Consider the following 18742-nt stretch of genomic DNA (forward strand, 5'->3'; position numbering starts at 1 on the left):
TCCTAGTCACATTTCTCTAATTGTTTAGGCAAAGCATTGAAAAACTTTCTTTTAACAGTGTGAAAAGAATACCAGATTATACATACATTCTTTTTGTTTTTTTCTATTGAAACTTCTATATAAAGCCTATGAGGTGGTCTAGGAAGTCATTAGTGTAATAAAGATCCACAGACACATGATTAAACCAAATGATTCATAACTATCCTTATACTTTTTAGCAAAGATTCAGTAGCAAATTTATATTTGACATTGCTTTTGTGTCCTATGGAGATTTAAAATGAAAACATCTGAGGCTGGATGATAACTGGGAATTTTATGCAATAGGTGAGGGAAATAGGTAATACTAGTAACCTTGCAATTCATTTCAAATTACGGAATTTCTATCAAATTTAATCACCACTATCTTCCCCATTTGATTTCTACTACTCACTTTCAATGAGAAGATAAGTATTTTACATTAATTTTCAGAGTAAGGGTGAAAAGAGAGAAAAGAGAGAATATAGGACTTCTATGTGAAATAAGGAATAATAACTATATGACTAAGTGAGCATACAGGGCTGCTTAGACCAAGAATACAGTTTGTTTATTTACCTATTAACTTAGTGGAACAGCAATACACTGCCCCCCCCCCCCCCCCACACACACACCACTTATACCGATGAGAACAATTCCCTTGGTCATAGAGAAAGTTAAGGAATAACCACTGAAACCACATAAGTAGTTATGAAAATGACTACACTAAAAAAAGCACCTTAGAAGCTGCTAACCTTCAAGTATCCATTGCAGGCATAGTGTTCCATGAGAAAGACTCATCCCAATTTCCTGACTTCCTAATTCAGCCCAGTTCCCAATGCACATATTCTCTTTGCATCCTTCCTGATAAGAAAAAAAAAAATATTTAATTTGCACAGTGCACTAGTGTGTTTTCATCCACAGGATACGTGCATGATTTTACTTGTCACCCACCTATCAGAGACAAGTGGTAATTATGTTTACAAAGTATTAAACACTGAGCAAGGAATGCAAAAATATCCCTCTCTACACATGACACTGTAATCCTAGTTCTATAACTCAATCAGTAAAACTGATAATATAATTTTGTAAGTTTCACAGGGAGCTAAGTAGAACGTGCAGAAAATGATTCTGCCAAAGTTAACAGCAATGCCTCAAACAATGCTCTATCATCAATCCTAGCAAACAGACAAAAAGACTTGCCTCTGCAGGCACTCAGTACACGGACTGCCCTCTCTTCATGTAACACTTCTCTAACGTGATGTAACTTACTAGGACCAAAAATCAGGCGGGCACCGTCTATCCAAACCCAAGAAAGAATCAGTCTGTCACACGTCTCATCAGTTACTTAACTGGGAACACCACCACAGCGGTAAAGCTCCACAGCTTCTCCACCCCAAAACAACTCAAAAACTTCAATCCTGCCAGTGGGGACTCACAGTCCACAAGAAAATCAACACTACTTCCAGCAGCAAAGACTTGCAACGTAACCAGTACCACCAGACCACGTCCAGCCCCAACCTCTCCGAAAATCCCAGCAACAAAGTAAATCATCACTGACAGGCCTTCGAAGTCCGACAAGGTCCTGACTTGCTCCTAACAACGCAGACCAAGGACAGTCCTAAACCAAGACAAAAAGGCTCCCTGTCCAGCCCACACCCTACCCCTCCTCCGCAGAGATTCAGCCGGCCCGAGGTCACCACGGTCAGAGGGACCCTCCCAGCCCCTGGCTGGACCAAGATTCTAGGCCATCTTTCCAAAGCTCACCGCCAAGGAGGGCTGGAAAACCTCAGTGCTGAGTCTCCAGCCTGGAGACAGAATCTGGCTCCCAGCTACCTAACACCCAAGTCAGGGGAAAGCCCGGCACCTACACGACGGCCGGAAAGGACGGCCCCGCCCCCAGAGGTAGCATCGAGCGTCGCCCCTCCACTCAGTCCCACGCGACCTCTCGCCGCGCGGTGGAGGGCGCCGGCGCCCCCTGCCAGGCGGGCAAAGGATACAGTCCCGGCTCCAGAACGCCGCCGCGCCGGGGCGGGAGGGGCCCGCCACGTCCGCCATCTTGAAACAACCGCCACTCGGGGCGTCGCGCCGGGGCCGCCCCGCCCCAGCCTCCAGGCCCAGGCCGGATTGGCCGCACGGCACAGAGGCCCGCCCCCGCTTGCGCGACCGGCCCCGGCGGGGCGGAAGGGCCCGGGCGGAGGAGTCGCTCTGTCCAGGCGGCGTGGTGTGGCGCGACCGCCGGGGCCACGGGTACGAGCGCCGCACGGAACCACCACTCCCAGAGCAGCCGGGGCCCCCCATCTCCGCCTCGCCGCGCTCTCAGGAGCCGAGCACTACAACTCCCGGCGTGCCGTGAACTGGACTGCCGAGCTTCTGGGGCGGCGTCCAGCCGTCCCGCCCACCCCGCTCGCCCGCTGCGTCCCCGCTGCTGCCCCCGCAGCGCGCGGAGCCGGGACGCGAGTCATGGAGGAGACGCCGCCCCCAGGCTGCAGCAAGCCGCACCTGGAGAAGCTGACCCTGGGCATCACCCGCATTCTAGGTGAGTGGGGCTGGGTTCCGTGGGGGGCGACTGCGGGACCAGAGGATGTACACTAGAAGCAAGGAGGGGCGGCGCGACGCGGACCCTGTGTGCCAGTGGGCACCGCTGCTGTAACTTCCGTTGTTAAGGAAGAGAGGGGTCCCGGTGCGTGACTAGGCCAACGGAGCGTTTGCCGGTAGTGTGAGGACGCAGAGCTGGGAAGCTTGAAGGTTCCACCCCCCTCCCACTCCCCAACCCAGGGCCCGGGAAGGACGAGCAAAGGCGTGCAAAGGGAGACAGCAGGCACCTGACTGAGGGGCCGTTGGGTTTCCGGAGAGGCATTCTTGGCCAAGGAAGTATCCTTGAAACGCAAGCCCTTCCTCTGGTAGCAGAGAGCTGGGGAACTGTGCGTGCAGCCTTCCAGGGCAACAACTCCCATGCGCCGCCGGGTACCGCACCCCAAGTGGTTGGAAGGAGTCCAGGCTTGTGCCACTGAAAGGGTTAGTTTTTCCTTTATGGAACCTTTACTTAGCACCCGCCACTGTGTTAGACTCAAGGATTACAAAGATGGGGTGGGGGGGAGGGGAAGCAAAACACAACCTAGGTAAAAATCAACAGCCTAGGTACCACTAGAAATGTGAGAGGCGGCCAGTAGTAATCTATTATTGCTCAGAAGTAGCACACAGGAGGAGGTGATTGACCTTACCTGGGGAGTTAAGAAATATGGCCTACAGGAGATGATGCTAGATTTTGAAAGACAAATTGAAGCTGGCCAGATAACCAAGGAGGAAAAAGCCGATGCAGGCCAAATGTCATGCTTTGATGCCTTCCCATCTCAGCTTTAATAAAATTCAAATTCTGTACTGTGACCCACAAGTCTGTTTTTGAGCTACTCTCCTCTCTTTCTGACTTTATTTTTACTCTTTCAGCCGCAGTGGCCTCCTTGTGTGTATCTTAAACTCACCAAGCTTGTTCCTGCTTCAAGGCCTCTTCTAGACCCTCCCCTTCTCCCTCCTGCCTCCCGCACCCCCCCCCATCTTCTTCTAAATGCCTTTCCCTCACTTCATTCAAATCGCATCAAATATCAGTACCTCAGAGAGGCCTTCCCTGAATGTAATTCTAGTAACGCCCTTCTCTATCATTGTCTTCCCTTATCTTTTATATATATATTTTTAATCCTTGTGGCTTTGTCACTACTTGGAACTGCTTACTTGGTTGCTTTTTTCATTTGCTGGTCTCTTCTTTAATAGAAGTCCACAAGTCTAGGAACTTTGTCTTGTTCTCCCTGGGGTTCCCCAGTGTCTACGGTAAATGCGCAGTGAGACATGAAACACTATCATATGTTTGGGAGAAATGGTGAGCTTTAGGAATGAAGTTGTAGAATTGGGCAAGGAGAAATCTAATCTTCAAGCACAACCATATCCTATCTCCTCATTTAAAAAGTTACTTTCTTTTGATTAATCTATTCAAGTCAGGCCGGCTAAATTTCCCTTAAGCTGTCAGTTCAGTTTAAAGCCCTAAATAATGAAGTAACTGTCAACATTTCAAGTTTAATTTCTACATTTAGTATATTCTATCTGTTATTAAGCATTTCAGATGTCTGACACATCTGGTAACACAAGGCAAAACCTACCTAAGGAATTAAACTACTCTGGTAATTAAATTTATAGTGAAGCTGGTCTCCCATCAACAGTGTAATGCTCTTTGTAAATTTAACCACAACCTCATAATTTCGGTTAATCATAAGTCAAATATCAATTATATTTTTATTTTTTCACATTTGGCTTTTGTTTTAAAAACATATTAAGAGGATTTTAAAAAAACAAGCTGGCTGACATCCGTGGTGGGTGTGAGGTAAGCAAAGTACCATACCAAAATCTGCTCCCTAAATGTTGTGTGAAATGTCCATAACTATGACAATTCTATCCAGTTCCAAACCCAACATTATTTAAAGATAGAGAATGCCAAAAGTGCAAAATAACTATGAGTAAAAACAGAAAACAACAACAAATCCCAGCACTGTTCCAGTACCAGTTGCTCATTGCTAGAAGATTCTGTGGCAAGCAAAGGCAGACCCAGAAAGGATGCCAGCAAAAGAGGCTAGTTGGAACGACAGAAAGATTAAAACCCGCCCCAATCTGAAAGTGCAACAGTAACAAGTGGTAGAACAGAGTAGGGCTGCAGTAAAGTGACTTCAAAGTAGGCGCTGTCTAAAGGGTCGGCCATACAATTTAAAGGGACCGTATTCCAAGTGCATGTATTCTAGAGAAGAATATGTGCAAAATGGAAGAGTTTTTTTGACAATTGATAATAAGAGGACAAAGAAGAAGGAAAGCTCACATCACTCCCCTATACACAAAAAACCTGCTAAAATATCTGGACTTTGCTTCAACTGACTGGAAACAGTGTCATTAAAGTAGACATCTTGTTAAACACCACAGTTTCACAAAATGGACAAGAGAAAAGTAGAACCCGTAGAGAATTAATGCTGAAGTCAGGAAATGAAATGGTAAACAATCAACTGAGGGAAAAAAATTTTTTTTTATGATGACAAAATGTTTTCCTACTCAGTGGAACCTGGAGTAGGCAAATGTTACATTTGATAACAGATGATTATACATACAGTGTGAAAAATGATCTGCATGAGATGCAACAAGATCAATTACAGCTGACCTTTGAACAACACAGATTTGAACTATGTGGTTCATTTATACCTGGATTTTCTATAGTACAGTAGTTTAAATGTATTTTCTCTTTCTTATGATTTTCTTAACATTTTCTTTTTCCTAGTTTATTTTAAGAATACAGTATATAATACATATAACATACAAAATATGTGTTAATTGACTTTATGTTATCAGTAAGGTTTCCCATAGTAGGCTATTAGTAGTTAAGTTTTTAGAGTCAAAGGTTATACACAGATTTTCAACTTCGTGGGGGGGGGGGTGGTCAGCATCCCAACACCTAACCTCTGTGTTACTCAAGGTTCATCTATATAATCTATATTTCTCCATCCTAAACTTCTCTACTTTTTTTTGTAATTCTTTTTTTATCATTTTATTTAATTCATTTATTTACTTATGTTCATCATGATAAGTGTACTCTTTAATCCCCATGCCAATTTCCCCCATTCCGCTATCCACCTCCCACCTGGCAACCATAAGTTATTTCTCTATAGCTAACAGTCTGTTGGTTTGCCTCTCTTATTTTTCCCTTTTGCTTGTTTGTTTCTTAAATTCCACACATGGGTGAAATCATAGAGCATTTGTCTGTCTCTGACAAACTTATTTTCTTCTATCCATGTTATTGCAAATGGCAGCGTTTCATTTTTTATGGCTGAACATTCCATTAGGTGTTTTATATGTATACATATATATGTATGTAAATATATATACACATATATATGTGTATATATATACACATATATATACACACATATATATATACACATATGTATGTCATGTCATCTCTATCCATTCATCAATGGATGGACAATCACTTGGGCTGCTTCCGTGTCTTGGCTATCGTAAATAATGCTTCAGTAAACGTGGAGGTGCATGTATCTCTTTGAATTAGCATTTTTGTATTCTTTGGGTAAATGCCCAGTAGTGCAATTACTGGATTGCAGGGTAGTTCAATTTTTAATTTTTTAAGGAACATACTGTTTTCCATACTGTCTGTACCAGATTGCATTCCCACAAACAGTGGAAGAGGGATCTTTTTTATCCACAGCTTCACCCACACCTTCTTTCTTTGTTGTTGATTTTAGCCATTCTGACAGGTATAAGGTGATACCTGATTATAGTTTTGATTTGCATTTCCCTGATGATAAGTAATAATGAGCATCTTTTCATGTGTCTGTTGGCCATTTGTCTGTTGTCTTTAGCGAAATCTCTATTCATGTCTTCTGCCCATGATTGGATTGTTTCTGAGTATTGAGTTATATAAGTTATTTACATATTTTGGATATTGATCCTTTATCTGGTGTCATTTGCAAATATCGTCTTCTAGTCCATAGGTTGGGACTGATTGATTCCTTCATTGTGCAGAAACTTTTTATTTTGATGTAGTCCCAGTAGTTTGCTTTTGCTTTTATTTCCCTTACCTCAGGAGACATATCTATAAAAATGTTGCCACAGCCTATGCCAGAGAGATTACAGCCTGTGCTTTCTTCAAGGATTTTATAGTTTCAGGTCTCACATTTATTTTTTTTAATGTTTGTTTATTTTTGAGAGAGAGAGAAAGTGCGAGTGGGAGAGGGGCAGAGAAAGAGGGAGACACAGAATCTGGAAGCGGGTTCCAGGCCCTGAGCTGTCAGCACAGAGTGTGATGTGGGGCTCAAACCCACGAACTGTGAAATTATGACCTGAGCCGAAGTTGGACACTTAACTGACTGAGCCACCCAGGTGCCCACGGGTGTTACATTTAGATCTTTAATCCACTTTGAGTTTATTCTTTTATGTGGTGAAAGAAAGTGGTCCGGTTTCATTCTTTTGCATGTTGTCCAGTTTTCCCAACACCATTTGTTCAAGAAACTGTCTTTTTCCCATTGTATATTCATTCCTCCTTTGTCAAAGATTAATTGACCATTTAATTGTGCATTTATTTCTGGGTTTTCTGTTCTCTTTCAACTGATACTTTTTCCCAAAAAACAAGTATGAAGCAGAAGAAAACAGCAAGTCTAAACTCCAGACAGAATTAAAATACATAAACAAGCATCTGAGGATATGAAAAACTACCCAGAATCAGACACTCAAAAACTAAGAACAGAAATAGAGGGGGAAAAAAGGAGGGAAAATGAAAAAAGAGTTGAATAAACTCAGACTATAATTTGAAGGAAACAAAGTTCTAAATAAAGGGTAAATTATAAGGTATCATAAGGAGACTAGATTGAAATGAATTTAGTCTAGAGCATTGAAGAAAAATAGGAAAACAACCAAGAAAGTGACATAAAAAAGTAAAAGGGTCAAGTAGGAAGGGGAAATGGAAGATATGCAAATAAGGAATGCTATTCATATTATTAGAGTCTGTGAAGAGCAAAAACAAAATAGTGGAACAGAAATAATATTTAAAATTATATTAAAAACTTTCCAAAAATGGGAAAAGATCTGATTCTGAAAGGGCTTCCTGAATACCTGGAAAAAATTAACCAAGAACTATCAACTTTTTTTTTTTAATTTTTTTTTTAACGTTTATTTATTTTTGAGACAGAGAGAGACAGAGCATGAACGGGGGAGGGGCAGAGAGAGAGGGAGACACAGAATCAGAAGCAGGCCCCAGGCTCTGGGCCATCAGCCCAGAGCCCAATGCGGGGCTCGAACTCACGGACCGTGAGATTGTGACCTGAGCCGAAGTCGGATGCTTAACCGACTGAGCCACCCAGGCGCCCCAAGAACTATCAACTTTAAGAATACACTAGTAAAAGTAAGATCAGAAATAAAGATGAAATCCTCAAGGCCTCAAAGCAAAAACACAAATAACTTACAAAGTCAAAAGAATTAGACCAGCATCAGACCTCAAAAACCAGCATACCAAGCAAGGTAAGAATAAAACAGTGTTTTTAGAAAATTCAATGAAAGAAGATGTGAACCAAGGATTTTATAACCAGCCGAACTATCTTTCAGATAAAAGAACTTAGGTTTCTGTACCCATGTGCCCTTTCAGAGGAAGTTACTAGAGGGTGACTTTTATGAAATCACACATAGATAAGGAAAACCTAAGCAAAATGACTGATGGTGAGCAGCATTTTCATACACGTGCAGACATACATAAATACATACAAAGATAAAACAAAAGTGGGATGAGAGTGAAAGATTAAGGTACCAATGATGATTATGACAAACTAAAGACTCAAATTCCAGGGATTTTTGTTGGGGCTGGTCACATAGGCAAAACAATCAGCCACAGCTAGTGAAATTGTAGACTCCTAGAAAGATAGCGACGTTTAGTAGGTTAGCCAAAGGTGGGCAAACTAGCCTTGTCAATATTGAATACATCCAAAGGCCAAATTCCCAGGTACGACCAAAGTTGAACCCTGCAAGCTGATCCTTCTAAAGACATTTACATCACGTTGGCTGTTAATTTTTTTCTGTGCAATTAACCCCACCCCACTTCCCCGTGCTCCACACACCCTACCTTCAAGCCGTGGTTTCAGGTACATCCTTACCTTATTCTTTGATTTGCATAATAGATTAACACTCTTCAGTTATTCCCTTTGAATATTCGTATTTAGTCAGAGAGATTTCTGCATTATTTTTTCTCTTCTGGCTCTAAAGACCTTTAATGTCTAAAAAATAAAAGACCTTTATCATCACATCTTGGATTCCAGAATCTCTCATACTTCAGCTCTGTGGCCACAATTTTTAAGTCATGTAAATGACCACTTTCTCTGACCTGTACACCTTTGCCTCTCCTGAAAAGTCACCTCTGAATCCACAAATGCAGACTGTGTGTCAGAGTTCTTGGTCGCAGACCATGGAATACACTCTAGCTAATTTAAGGCTAGAAAAACCCTTTAGCTAGTCAGGCAGCAGTGGATCGATGAAGGGACATTAGCTCACAAAATCACTGGGAGAGCTAACGGGAGTGGACTCCAGGTTGAGAACCATCCTGCAGAAGGGGGGTGCTAAGAGGGAAGTACCTACAGCTAGTGTGCTAACGAAGCTGCAGACTTGAGAAGTGCCTTTTGCAGCTCTGTTTGTGAGAAGATCCAATCTCACATTTGCCTTCTGCCTCTCCTCCTCCCAATCTGTAGGAGAGTGAGTTTCCATGCAGGAATATGGGTCTCCTGAGGGAGCCTAGCTGCAGGGGAATCTGAGAAATCTAGCCTTTAGCTGTCAAATCTCTAAAATACAGGAAAGCACACTAGGAGGGAGCAGGAGTAGGTGTTCAGTGAGCCAGTCACTTTTTCAGTCTTTATCTACCTCCCTCTCTGTCTTTAACTCCTGAGGCCCTTAGGGTCTGTATCACTCAGTTTAACATATATATTGTCTTAAAGTTTTCACTTCCGTTTCATGTTTGTAATGTTTAGGCAGTATTTCTTGAGACAGTGTCTTCTACTTAAATTCCTAATCTCTGGCAGTAAGTCTCCCAAGCTGAGGACATAGCAGGTCCTCATTAATTACATCAGAGATGTTGGCTTAGAGATTTGTTTTCTGTTAGGGTGTGTGTCCCAGTTATCTATTGCTGGGTGGCAAACCACCCCAAAACATAGTGGCTTGGAATAAGCAATTTACTGTTTCTCCCAGTTGACTGGGCTCAGCTGAGATAGTTCTCATTTTGGGTTTCTCCAGTGGTTGCAATTAGATGGCAGCTGGGACTGGAATTATTTGAAAGTTCGGCTAGGCTGGAAGTCCAAGATGGCTTTTGCACTCATTTCTGGCCTCTCAGTGCTTCTCAACATTCTCTCTTCGAAAGAGTAGCTTGGATTCATTGTGTGGTCCCTCAGGGCACAGAGAGGAAGAGGAAAACTGCCAGTCCTATCTAAGTCCAAACTGGCACAGCATCTCTTTGCTGTATTTTATTGCTCAAAGCCGTCACAGGCCAACCCCAAATTCAAGAAGGTGGAGAAATAGACTTCTCCTGGTATGGGCTGGCAGGAAAGGAAGGAACTGATAACACCTGTCTTTGGAATAAGCTACCACAGAGAGTTTTCATCTGTGGCATGTCACATAGTTACCTGGAGTGGACTATTGGGTCTAAAGACCTGAGTTTCATATGCATGCTGTTTAATATTTCCTTACTCTGCCATACAGGTTATTCTAGCCAGGCTGCTCACAAATGCTTGCCATTGATCACAAAGGCCGGAGAGTGGGGATAACTATGTCTCATCAGATAGTACTTATCCTGTCACATCTTAATAGACCAAGGACAGCTTGTTATTGCTATTGCTTTCTAAACATCTTCATAATGCTTTCGGCTATCTGTGATATTGTCATTTATAATAAGAAATACATATTTAGTCTTCCTGGTTCTAGCAGACTTTCTAAGACCTTTAGAATTTTCTAAGTGAGGAGAGTGATAAAAAGCTGTCCTTTGTTATGTTAATGTACCTTCTGGAAAGCCCCTAGGTAACCTAATAAGGATGGGGGCTGGTGGCCTGGACAACCAACTATGATTAGAGGGTTAGAACTTTTGGTTCTGGTCCCTGATTTCCAGGGAAGGGTGAGGGGCTAGAGATTGAATGAATTGCTAGTGGTCAGGGATTTCCTCAATCATGCCCATGTAATGAAGCCTCCATAAAAGTCCAAAAGGAGCAGGCTTGCAGAGCTTCCGGGTTAATGACCCAGAAGTCTTCCACTTGCCATTGTGTCGGGCCCCAGACACATGAGGACAGAAGCTCCTGTGTTTGGGACCTTGCCTTATGCATTTCTTTATCTCACTGTTGATTTATAACATCCTTTGTAATCTGTTAAGAAAATAGGTTTCTTAAGTTCTGTGAGTCGCTCTAGCAAAACTAATTGAACCAAAGAAGAGATTCAATAAGGGGGAACCTCTTATTTATAGTCAGTCAGAAGCACAAATAACAACTTGGCTTTGGAACTGGCATCTGAAGTAGAAGGCAGTTTTGTGGGACTGAGCCCTTAGCCTGTGGATGCTGTCTCTAGGTAGATGATGTCAGAATTGAGTTGAATTGTAGGAAACCAAGCTGATGTCTGAGAATTGCTTGGTGGTTTGGGGAAAGCTCCCTCCCATCCCATGTCGGAATTAGCTAAGACAACATGGTAGAAAAAGCATTAGGCTTCATGTTGCAGTTGTGGTTAGAGATTTAGTTCTATGAAATTATTTAATGTTTCTCATCCTGTTTCCTTATCTTTAAAAAACATAATAATAAGAGTAGGGGCACCTGGGTGGCTCAGTCAGTTAAGTGTCCAACTCTTAGTTTTGGCTCAGGTCATGATCTTATGGTTTGTGGGTTCAAGAACCACATCAGGTTCTGCACTGTCAGTGTGGAGCCTGATTGGGATCTCTCCCTCTCTCTGCACCCCACTCCCCACTCACTCACTCTCTCTCAAAAAAAAAAAAAAAAGGAATAAAAGCATTTTTAAAAAATGAGAGTAATGATACCTGCTTTACAAGATCATTGAAAGATTAAACGATAATTTATACTACTTCCCTGAAATAGAGCATTGTACAAATGAAATTTATTTTATATCCCTCTCTTCTCCATCCTCAGCACCTCCTCCCCACCAGTGCTGTTTGTATTGTATAACGAAGTCCCTACAGTGGGTACATCTTAAACAATTTATTATAGGATGGTTTCTAAAGCCAGCATATTGACCAATTGGCCTATCCTGGAGGTGTTTAAAGTATCATATGTCCTTTTTGGCCCTAAAAGTAAAACAGCCAGTTATTTTATCAGCAAAATGATTTTTTGGGAGGGAGGGGGAATAGCAGAGAATTGCAATTCTAGACATACAAGCTGTGGCAAACAGGAGGCAAGTATAGAAATGAAAGACGAGAAACAGAGAAAAAGGAAGGAATTGAAGGGGCTGCTTTGAAGGTAGTTCATTGGCGGACAGTGAGAGTTCAGAGTAGTGATGGTTTTTCATTGGCTGGGTTGTTGCTGGGCAAGGAGAAATTCTTTCCTCCTACTAGAGTAACAAAGGCTTCTTGGGAATGCAGGGTACTTCTCTTCCTGTTGAAGTGTGAAGTTGACAGAGTGGTAGACCTTGCAGGCTCCCTCTTTTGGCCTCCTGACTCCATTTTAAATGAAGTTTCTTTTATTCAGTTTCATACCCTCATCTGTAATAGCATCACAGCAGTTCTGTCTAAGCCTTGTAGACCCTGAACCTGAACCTGTTACCCACTGAATCATTGTGTGCTTGTCTGTCTCAGCCTATTCATAGTGATGCTATCGGCTAGGAATGCCTCAGGCACTCACCTGGGCATGTAGGATTGGTGATGAGCCCCCACATTTTCCTGACTGGAGCCAGTGTTAATGTTGCACCTGGACTGGCACCTGTGGTTCTTACTATGCTTGCAAGCTGCACCTCAGCGACAACAGTTAGGGAACTTTGAAGAAAGGATTTATTGTGCACAGGTCCTAGAGGGCACATGCCAGGCCTGAGGGCCACACAGCCCGATGGCGGGGATGAGGAGCAGACCTGTATCTTTTATTGGGGCCCAAGGGTGGGGAGGCCAGGGTTTCACAGAATCACTCTTTATTGGTGAATTTAAAATTTAGGTGTGGGAATTTGGGCATGGGAGGAGAAAGGCAAGGTCAGTCAAACCATCAGTTACCCCAGTTACTCAGGGCTTTTTAAAAGGGGAACTTAATGAGTGGGGTGCCCTGGTTCCTGATTGTTTAGATTGTAGCTGTGTCATATAGCTGGCAATTTATTTATGTAAGATGAATGTATTTGAAATGGGTGGGTTGGCAATCAAAAGCTTAATGTCAGGTGCTTATACTGGTTTATATGAAATATGTGTCCTCCAGCAACCCTACCCACTAGACTGCCTCCTGGGTGTAGTTAGATGACATCATTATGCAACCAGTGGATTGTTGACAAAGAATTCTGTATTGTGCTGTTTTACTGCAGTTGGAGTAATAGTCTGCTAAGACTGATTAAAGCTAGAGTCTGCATTTGCATAGGTTAATTGCTAAAGGGCTTTGCTAAGGGGCACACAATGAGGTTTGTACATAAACTCTTAACTAGACCCATACATGAAGTCAGCCTAGCCACTTGGAGTGGCCTATCCTCACCCTCTTGTCCTCGCTATAAAGTGTCAGTAATAACATTTATTATTCACTGTCTTACCTTTGGTGGGAACATTTACCAAATGGGCCACCCCTGAAGGGCGAGACAGCATCTTCCATCCTAATCAGTCAGGGGCATAGCAAGGACTTACCCCAAGTGTGACGGCTTAAAGCTCACAGTGTTTTTCCACCTTAGTACTGTGCTTCACAGTATCTTAGAAAGAACATTGACCGGAAAGCAGAAAAAAAAATTGTGTATATGGTAGTTTTTATGTTTCCAAAGCACCGTTATCTCTGCTTCTTCAGCTTCCATTATCAAGGGAAATATTCTTATAAGTCTTGTCTCTCTGAATGCTAAGACAAGTGAAGACTCATCTAAGGTCACACAAGTGGTGAATGTATAAAGCAAGACTAGAATATGTGGAGTCCAGCATTCTCAGCCTCCTTTATTGGGCTGTTGCTGTATCCCAAGATTTGAACTTTGTGACAACTTGGAGGAAACTCTGATGCGTAGAAAGGGCACTAGCATAATTACAGAATCAGTGAACCACATTGTGATATGCTGACTTATAAGAAATATATATTTGCTCACTCAGGTGAAAGCTTGAACAAAGCGGGATTAGGGCTCCTCAGTCCTCCACCCCCAACAGTGCAGTAAAACATCAGCATATAACTTTTTAACTCCACAAAAAATGTAACTAGTAGCCTACAGTTCACCAGAAATCTTACCGATAACATAAACAGTCAATTAACACGTATTTTGTATGTTGTGTGTATTGTATTCTGTACTTTAAAGTAAGCTAGAAAAAAAAGTTAACAAAACCATAAGGAAAAGAAAATACATTTATAGTACCATATTGTATTTATTCAAAAAAGTAAGTGTTCAGGTGGACCGATGCAGTTCAAACCCATATTGGTCCAGGGTCACCTGTATATTTTGTCTTAGTCCACAGTTCCTGGTTTACAGCTCTTAAAACCCTTGTAATTTCATAAGTGTTAAGAGTGGTAAAGATTTTTCATTATGTTAATGAGGTGATTTTTGGAAAGCACTTAAGGATGAGCACTAGTTACCAGTGGATCCAAACATGGAATTAGAGGATTGGCATTTTCAGTCCCATCCCCTGACCTTCAGGCAGTGAGCAGCCCTAATCCTGCTTTGTTCAAGGGTCAGCTGTTATCTGAGTGAGCAAATATATATTTCTTAGAGGTCAGAATATCACAGTGTGGTTCACTGATTCTGTAATTATGCTAGTACCCTTTCTATGCATCATAGTTTCCTCTAAGTTGTCACAAAGTTCATATCTTGGGATACAGCAACAGCCAATGATTTAATCATGCCTGTGTAATGAAGCCTCCATAAAAACCCGAAACTTCCAGGTTGGTGAACACCTGGAGATTTGGAGACAGTGGCCTGCCTGGAGAAGGCATGGAACTCTGTGACCCTTCCCACATACCTTGTCCTAAGCATCTCTTCATCTGGCTGTACCTGGGTTATATCCTTTTATAATAAACCAGGAATCTAGTAAGGAAAATGTTTCTCTGAGTTCTGTGAGCCACTGTAGCAAATTAATGCAACTTGAGGAGGGGGTCTGAGGAACCTCCTGATTTATAGCTAGTCTGGGCTTTTGACTGGTGTCTGAAGTATGAGAAGAGGGGGTCATGAGAACCCCCAGTCTTTTGCAGATCAGTCAGAAGCACAGGTGACAACGTGAACTTGTGTCTGGTGTCTGAAGTGGGGAAGGTCTTACAGACTGAACCCATAAACATTGGGATCTGATGCCATCTCCTTGTGGGACATCGGGGTATCCGAGAATTGCTTCTTGGTATGAGAAAATCTCCCCACAAAAATGTCGGAGGGATTGGGCCCAGGAACCATTTTACACATTAAACTAGTTTAGAAGTCTCTGTCATATTCTAAGAAATTTTAAAAATTCATTTGAATACATTCCCTGATTACAGTATTTACTCCTAGTAAATAACCAAGATATGGTTCAAAATAGAATATACTTAAGTATAAACATATGTGACCCCAACCCTGCATGTGATGGGTTAGGATATCAGGGAAAAAAAAACATCCAAAATGGTTTCATGGAGAAGGTGGAACTTCAGCATGGCCTTGGAGTGTGAGTAGGACTTGCGTAGGTGGAGAGACACATGGACATATTTGGGTGTGTATAATAGGAAAGGGATACAGCATAATCAAAGATGAGTGCAGATTTAGTTTGGGGGGTGGGGGACAGAGGGGTGGAGGCAATGAGGGAACTGACCCACTGGAACAGAGAGTTTGGACTAGAGGGTGGAAGGAGATAAGACCAGACCAGTATAGTAAGGGCCTTATCCTCCAGATCACAGGGAGAACTGAAAAGATCAGATAAGAAGCAAGCCGAGGTATGGACAAGGTCCTTTGGTGGTATGCTGAGGGTGGCTCAGGCACACAGAGTTTGTGGCTTTGATTGCGTCGACACTTGCAGTGTCCGTGGCCTAAAATAGTGGTGACATTGGGGACAGTGTGTGCAGTATGGCAAAGAGAAAAGAGCAGAGGCTTTGTTCGCTAGGGCTGTCATAAAAGTACCACAAAGCAGGTAGCTTAGAACAATAAATTCTCACAATTCTGGAGGCCAAAAGCCTGAACCCAAAGAGTTGGCAGTGTCATGCTCATTCTGAAGCCTGGAGGGGAAGAACTCGTTTTGCCTCTTTCTAGCTTCTGCTGGTTTGCTGGCAGTTCTCAGTGTTCCGTGTATTATGGATGTGTCACTCCAATTCTCCACCTTCATGTGGCCCTCTTCCCTCTGTGCGTCTCTCCACAAAGCATTCTTTTTATAAGGACATCGTCATACTGGATTTGGGATCCACCCTACTCCAGTGGGACCTCATCTTAACTAATCACGTAGTCAATGACCTCATATGCAAATAAAGTCATGGTCTGAGGTACTGGCGATTAGGACTTCAAAAGTGTATTTTTTTGTAAGGAACACAGTTCCACTGATAAAAGATTTTGTGTCTGAGATTAAGGACTTAAAGATCCTGAGTATGGGTAAATACAGACAAGTGGAGAATGTAGGAGGTCTTAAAATCTGTTGTATTCCAACTCAGGTGGCTTCTCTTTTACCTCAGAATGAATGATGGAACATATCTCCACAAAGAGATTTAAAGACCTTTTCCTGCTTTAAAGATTTAGAGACATGATTTATTTGGTTTTCAGTATATTTCTGGATAGAGTCCATTTTCCATAATGTTAGCCTACTAAACCCTGGATCTCATAGAGTAGAAGATGAGTTTTATTTGGAAGAAAAATTAGCAAACAAGTGTTGTATCTTGTAAAAGTTTATTGGGGTGCTTTTCCTTATTCCTTTTGACCATGTCATAAGTGCATAAATTCAGCTCACTGAGATGTTCAGTATGAAATCACTAGGAACATAGAATCTCTGATTTTTGTTCAACAGCTGAATTACTAAGCTGTGACTGGGTGTAGGGGGTATTCGATGATGTCCTTTCGGCCAGGTTGACTCCATGGTCCTAGGTTGTGGGACTGAGTGCCTTCAAAAGACTGAGCAATTCTTCCTGTTTTGTTTTTTGTGTTCTTAAGTTTATTTATTTATTTTGAGAGAGAGAGAGAGAGAGAGAACCCAAGAGGGGCAGAGAGAGAGGGAGAGAGAATCCCATGCTGACAGCGCGGAGTCCAATGTGGTGCTCAAACACATGAACTGTGAGATCATGACCTAAGCTGAAACCAAGAGTCAAATGCTTAACCGACTAAGCCACCCAAGCACCCCTCTTCCTGTTTTTATCACATGGGTAATAAATGCTGCTCAGAGGAATCTGATATTCCTAGAGTACTCATCAACAGTTAGTCAGCCTCTAGTATTGAAATATATAAGAGCGGGCCTATTGCAGCTCTACAGACTCTTTTTCCTCTTCCAGAATCTTCCCCAGGTGTGACAGACGTGACTATCATAGAAAAGCCTCCTGCTGAACGTCATATGATTTCCTCATGGGAACAAGTAAGTGTTGCCCTTTTGAATCCTTACATCCCCACAAAGAGAGGTCAACTTCAGTGACCCTAAAGAAGGAAAAATTAGGGCAGGAAACCTGTTCTTATCTCAGGCCACAGCTGCCTTCAAGGAAGAGTTCAATTTTCTCTTTTATGTTCAGGCCATTTAACATTCCTTTCAGTTCCATACCATTTCCTCAGCCTGGAGCATCTCCTGTGAGCCTCACTATCATTTGGAGGCAGTGGAACATTCATAGTTGTATACAACAAAGCTAAAAATTCAGGAAGGAAAGGAAAAATTAAATATTAATAAGCATGCTGAGCAGAATGTGGATAAGTGTTACAGGGAAGTACTTAACCAGATTAATAGCTACTGCTTCTCCAACGCTCCTCTGAACTTTTATTCATTTGTTCAGTAGAAGTTTTAAGCTCCTAAACTGGGCCAGGCATTGTGGTTGGTGTTGATTCCTGGGGATTCAGTGGTAATCAAAAAACGGTTCCTTACCTCTTAATGTTACTGTGTAAGACATAGTGTAGATCGTTATGAATATAATTACCAAGCAGACTTAGCACAGTGAGAGAGAGGTAAAGGGAGCATTGTCAGGAGGACTGACCTAGTTTGAGGTTAAGAAAGGTTTTTCCTAAAGAAGTTATGTGGAGTTGTTAACCAGACAGATGGGCTCTGAGAAGGGACTTTCAACCTGTGGGAAGGCTTTGAAATGGGAAGGATTAAGTTTTCTAAGAGCATAAAGAAGGTCCCTGTGGCTGGTGCACAAGAGAGCAAGGGAGAGAGATTGGTAAGGACCAGGACATGCAGGCTTCTTAAATCATCATGAGTTTGTGCTTTATTTTTCTTTTTAAGTTTTAATTTTAATTCCAGTTAGTTGACATACAATGTTATATTAATTGCAGGTGTACAATGTAGTAATTGAACAGTTCCATACATCATCACCCTGCTCATCATGACAAGTGCACTTTTTAATCCTCATCACCTATTTAACCCATTCCCCAGCTCCCTCCCCTCTGGTAGCTATCAGTTCTCTATAATTAAGACTATTTCTTTCTCTCTCCCTCTCCCTCTCCCTCTCCCTCTCCCTCTCCCTCTCCCTCTCCCTCTCCCTCTCCCTCCCTCCCTCCCTCCCTCCCTCCTCCCTCATATTTCCCTTTGCTTCTTTGTTTTGTTTCTTGAATTCCATATATGAGTGAAATCATATGGTATTTGTCTTTCTCTGACTCACTTATTTCACTTCGCATGATACTCTAGCTACATCCATGTCCTTGCAAATGGCAAGATTTCATCTTTTTTATGGCCAAATAATATTCCATTGTATTTATATACCACATCTTCTTTATCCATTCATCAGTCCATGGAGACTTGGACTGCTTCCATATCTTGGCTGTTGTAAATAATGCTGCTGTATAAACATAGGGTTGCATGTGTCCCTTTGAATTAGTGTTTGTGCATTCTTTGAGTAAATACCCAGTAGTGCGATGGCTGGATCACAGGCTAGTGCTATTTTTA

General features: G+C 42.3%; 2 protein-coding genes across 4 annotated transcripts in view; one reads left to right on the plus strand and one right to left on the minus strand.

Annotated features, from left to right (window-relative positions):
- Positions 1 to 2085, minus strand: part of KIAA1328 (KIAA1328 ortholog) — a 342210-nt gene extending 340125 nt beyond the window's left edge. For both annotated transcript variants that reach the window (XM_047086945.1, XM_047086944.1), the window contains exon 1: positions 2013 to 2085. In XM_047086945.1, coding sequence (XP_046942901.1) covers positions 2013 to 2070 — 58 coding nt within the window. In that variant the 5' untranslated portion in view covers positions 2071 to 2085. The remainder of the gene's footprint in view (positions 1 to 2012) is intronic.
- Positions 2086 to 2202: 117 nt separating this feature from the next.
- The window catches only part of TPGS2 (tubulin polyglutamylase complex subunit 2), a 69877-nt gene continuing 53337 nt past the window's right edge, over positions 2203 to 18742 (plus strand). The window contains exons 1-2 of one of the 2 annotated variants that reach the window (XM_047086943.1): positions 2203 to 2551; positions 17151 to 17230. In XM_047086943.1, coding sequence (XP_046942899.1) covers positions 2476 to 2551; positions 17151 to 17230 — 156 coding nt within the window. In that variant the 5' untranslated portion in view covers positions 2203 to 2475. The remainder of the gene's footprint in view (positions 2552 to 17150; positions 17231 to 18742) is intronic. The other variant, XM_047086942.1, reaches the window with a different exon arrangement.

This window comes from Lynx rufus, unplaced genomic scaffold, assembly GCF_022079265.1.
Source record: "Lynx rufus isolate CCGP_SWC_20201006 ecotype Redwood Valley unplaced genomic scaffold, mLynRuf1.p SCAF_22, whole genome shotgun sequence".
NCBI classification, from domain to species: Eukaryota; Metazoa; Chordata; class Mammalia; order Carnivora; family Felidae; genus Lynx; species Lynx rufus.